General features: G+C 35.7%; 1 protein-coding gene across 4 annotated transcripts in view; it reads right to left on the bottom strand.

The window, feature by feature from the left end:
• The window catches only part of larp7 (La ribonucleoprotein 7, transcriptional regulator), an 18,930-nt gene extending 14,874 nt beyond the window's left edge, over positions 1-4,056 (bottom strand). Inside the window, exons 1-7 of one of the 4 annotated variants that reach the window (XM_016572886.1) lie at positions 3,988-4,056; positions 3,528-3,742; positions 3,343-3,443; positions 3,166-3,249; positions 2,909-3,073; positions 2,526-2,628; positions 2,058-2,381 (exon numbers count right to left, since the gene is read on the bottom strand). In XM_016572886.1, the coding sequence (XP_016428372.1) occupies positions 2,058-2,381; positions 2,526-2,628; positions 2,909-3,073; positions 3,166-3,249; positions 3,343-3,443; positions 3,528-3,732 (982 nt within the window). In that variant the 5' untranslated portion in view covers positions 3,733-3,742; positions 3,988-4,056. Of the gene's footprint in view, positions 1-2,057; positions 2,382-2,525; positions 2,629-2,908; positions 3,074-3,165; positions 3,250-3,342; positions 3,444-3,527; positions 3,743-3,840 lie in introns of all 4 variants that reach the window. The other 3 variants (XM_016572887.1, XM_016572884.1, XM_016572885.1) reach the window with 3 other exon arrangements.
• Between the last annotated feature and the right edge of the window lie 590 nt (positions 4,057-4,646).

Below are 4,646 nucleotides of genomic sequence, written 5' to 3'. Positions count from 1 at the left end.
ATATTATACTTAGCTTTTTTGGCTTCTGATCGCAAATGTAGCCAAACTTTGGAGTGCTTAGATTAGCGAGCAAGGTCCTGGCAGATCGCTAGGTCCGGTCCTCACAGATGAAGAAAGAAAAAAAAAGCGCATAGGAATCGATAGGCGGAATTTAAATTTTAATTTGACAACAAGTATCCGATTCCTGACCTTAAGTATCCGATTCTGGAATCGGAATCGATTCCCAACCCTAATAATCAGTGATGCTGTCTACTAGTGTTGGGCGATATGCTCAATTTTCATATCGTCAGCCTGTGAGATCGCCAATACACGATATTATCGTGCTAATTTATTTAATTATTTATTTACCTAGTTTCATTGCCGGAAAGTGAACCAACTCCAGTGTAAGGCTAAAAGCAGCCTAATGTTTTTAATATGACTGAATTTGTATTTAACATGGAAAAAAAAAATTATTATTATAGTAAGTTACTAATTATAATGCTTACATTTCCTCAGTTATTCAAAAAGCAGCTACAGAAAACAAGCAAAGAACATTACATTACCAAAGAGTATCATCACAAGCTCAGTATAGCGTGAGTATATGCACTTTAAAAACACTCCCATTAAAATTAGTGAATCTACACTGTATGATGAATAAATCTCTTATACTTACATCGCACGTACTTCTGCACTTTGTTTATGATGAAAGAATTCGCGAGTCAGAATTCAGTCAGCGCGCGCTGAACAACGGAACTCCGCTGTTTCAGCGGTGAGTCATCTGAACACCTCTGATTGGCCAATGCATTCATAAGCTCAGCATAACTGTGTGTGATTGGTTATAACACGCAATACCGTAAAACACGGAAAAAGAAATACAATGCAACAAATAAGCCTTAATATTAATTAGAGAGTATTATTAGCCTGATAATAATAATAATAATATTAATAGTCTTGCTATCATCAAAGGCATCAGCCACAGGCGATATCTCTGACTATCGTCGATACACGATACTATCGTCACAACCCTACTGTCTACGCTGGATGCGGCGCGACACGGAAAATCCCCGAGAGTAAATCCCTCGTTCTTTTTATGATGTACTGAACACAAATTCTAAAGGATTTGCAACGGTCGCTTTGTGTAGGCAGCGCGACAGCTGTCAATGAAAACGATCAGTATACTAAAAATTGCACATCCTGCGATGTCACTATCGCGGATGTGCACATCGCGATATCGATGCTGAAATGATATATTGTGCAGTCCTAATGCAGATATTTCTTGAGACAAGGAAAAAAAAAAAGATTGGATAGGGAAAGCTCTGTCTTCGTGTGGATGTGGCCTAAATCATGGGGTAATTTTCATTTTTTGAGTGAACTATCCCTTTAAGCCAGAACTCAGAGCTCGATTGCTCCGTCTGAAGTAACCCCAAACAAATAAATGTTGAAATAAATAAATTAATAAATAATATGTAGAAATAAATAAAGGGAAAAAATACAATTATACGTAAAGAAAATAAAACTAAAAATACTTATTTACTTTAACATTTCTTTGTGGATTGATTTATCATTTCTTTGTATATTTCTTTATTGTTTTGACAGCTTTGGCACTAGTTAGATGTGATTAATATATTTCATGAGCAAAAGTGTCCAATAAGAGGAGCAACGTTGGGATAAAGCAACTCGTAGTTTAACGGGTTATGCAATATCACCATGGCAGCCCCCATAAGGTGACTCACTCCATTTAAAATAAAATTACTAATATGACTGGACTTTTCCAGAAGCACTTTTATGCATATGAATATATTTTAAATGACAAAAATAAGCACTGAGTGCACCTTAAAACAATTTTTTTTTTTTTAAGATTTACTCTTGGCATTTTCGCCTTTATTACGATAAGTCAGATCAGAATTGACAGGAAGCGAAGTGGGAGAGAGATTGGGGGACAGGATTGGGAAAGGTCCTCGAGTCGGGATTCGAACTGGGGGCGTCCGTAGCGCAACAGCACTGTATGTCGGCGCGCTGTCCACCTTAAATTTCTCCCAGAAAAACCAAAACAACCTTTAAAAAATATAAAAATCTACCTTTCATCTCGCTCTCATCGTATTCCTCCTCTTCTACTTTTCTTATTTTGGATGGCATCTCATCTTGGGCTTCTCCAACTAATGCCTCAGAACTGCGGGATCTTCGTCTTTTCTTCTCAACGTTCTTGCTTGCGCTGCTGATCAGTATTGCAGGGTTTTCCATTTTAGATTCATCTGATGATTGTTTCTTTGGCTCATTGGTAACTGCAGTCCCTAACATTCCTTCTCTGTCCATCTCATTTACAGTCATTTCTTCACAAGCACTGTTTTTGAGATCATTTCTAGACCTTTTTTTCTTCTTTTTTTTGCCATTCTCCTCATAACCTTAAAGTAAAAACATGAGTTGCTTATATCTGGATCATTCAGAATGTGATGTGAAAAACACAAACTGGCAACACAAATCTTCTTTTTAATTTTATACTGTAATATATACAAGCAGCCTTTTCACAGTATGTATAAATATGTTACCTTGTGTGTCCTGGATAGCCTCAAAATGGATCGTCTTTTTCTTACAAGTCTTAGGGAAGATGCCTGGCTTCTTTGGAGCATCTTCTGGAGGATTGTTCAGCATCTGTCATTTCAAGTAAAACACACCATGCTTTAGAGTACATTTTACTCCAACTTGCAATTGGACTGTATTGTGTTACTGTATACTGTATTATTACACCTTATTCTGTTTCTATACTAATCCCAACAATAAGTGTTTATAGGATCCTGTGAGTATGCCCAAAACCATATTTCCCACTTGGTGAGTATTAAAGTCATATTATTTTGTAGGCTATTAGGCCTACAATATTCCTATGATTTTGGAATACTAACAATATAGTACAATTATAGAGCAAAAAAGTTACCTCAATAGCTTTCTGTGCTTGTTCCTCTGTCTCAAATTCCACAAACGCAAACCCTTTAGGGTGTCCTGTGGACTTGTACCTGGGGATACTAACATAAACCACATTTCCACACTTGCTAAACACTCGCTCCAGCCAAACATGAGTCACTGACTTTGGCAACAACTCCTGAAACACAACAAATTTAAGAGGGTATACATTAATATCATACAGACAACATAAAAGTGAAAATAATGTGAAATTAATGCGGACTCAATTACCACATAAACTGTGCGGTTGTCCACATCTTTTGGGCTTTCACCAAGTGGATCCTTTCGTCGTACATGTGTTCCCTGAAGATTTACCTTAAGACAACATAACAGTTAACATCAGTGCATAAATTAGAACTAAACCCTCTCTGAAGAAGGAAAATAAAATTAAAATCATGCAAACCATACCTCCACTATTGCTGAATTTTTAAGAGCCCTGGCTATCAACTTGACATCTGTCGTCAATTTTTTCATTCGGTTGAATGACGTCAGCACGGATATGTCAACATCTGCAATGAAACAACAAAAAAGTTAAGTGCATCATATATGTATTAATGTGCATCATGAGATAGGAACATAACACTGATATATACATCCATCTCGTGACTGTTCGATGACATTCTTCATGAATCTGTCCTTGTGAAGATTCACATCACCAAACCAGAATTCCACCTGCTTCTTCACTTCAGCCAGCAGCTGTTTCACCCGAGATCTCTTTTTTTTTTCGTTCTCTTTCTTCTCACTCTGGTTTGAACGGGCGGCATCCCCTCCTGAGGAAATCTTCTCCGTGTCAATCATATTACTATGGCTGTTGGTTAAAAGTCATAAGATATCTGTAAGACCATTATCTGTACAGAACCAATTATGTCGAGCTAAAGAACTAACGACTACAGATTCTCAACTTACCTTTAACTTGTAGCTTTCTAAATTAACTTAAATAAAAATAATCACTTTACACTACCATGGGCACAGCCATTAATAACGACTTCGAAAAAGTTTTACTTAAACAAACACAGATAGAACACGGGGACACAACAATCTAAAGTGTTGCACCTTTGTTGTATGTTCGACAGTAGCACAAAATCAATTCATATGCGCAAAGTTCCTACTTCGTGTCGCATAAAGATGACGTCGATACTCTTTGGTTCCCGTGAGCTGAGTTGTGGGGGTGTCTTGAGACAACGCGCAAGCAAATGGAACTGAAAATATTAGTGCACGCTCCTTAAACCGCTACTTGTTTAATAGATTATTTCGAAAAGGTAATGAAGTTTCAATGTTATGTATTAAAGCATTAACTACAACAGTGCCAAAACAATGCATTTGTGTAATATGAAAAATCGTCTATAAGCTGTTTTGCCTGATTGATTACAGACACACAGCAAAACAAACAAGCAAGTAAACTATGCTAACCTAGTCTAATATATATATAGTTTTAAAGTTTTTGTTTACATAATATATGTGTGTGTACTGTGTGTGTATATATATATATATATATATATAAATACACACATATACATGTATATATTTAAGAAAAATATGTTGTGTTTACATATTAAATATATTTATCTGTAATATAAATAATATAAATATATACATGTAAATATTTTCAAAATATATGCTTTATGATTGTGTATTTATATATACATAATAAATATACACAATACACACACACATATTATGTAAACAAAAACGTTTATTTTGGAAGCATTTAA

Source organism: Sinocyclocheilus rhinocerous, unplaced genomic scaffold, assembly GCF_001515625.1.
Source record: "Sinocyclocheilus rhinocerous isolate Xijiao unplaced genomic scaffold, SAMN03320098_v1.1 scaffold1404, whole genome shotgun sequence".
NCBI classification, from domain to species: Eukaryota; Metazoa; Chordata; class Actinopteri; order Cypriniformes; family Cyprinidae; genus Sinocyclocheilus; species Sinocyclocheilus rhinocerous.
Note: the sequence above shows the minus strand (reverse complement) of the source record. Positions and strands in the feature narration are given on the sequence as shown.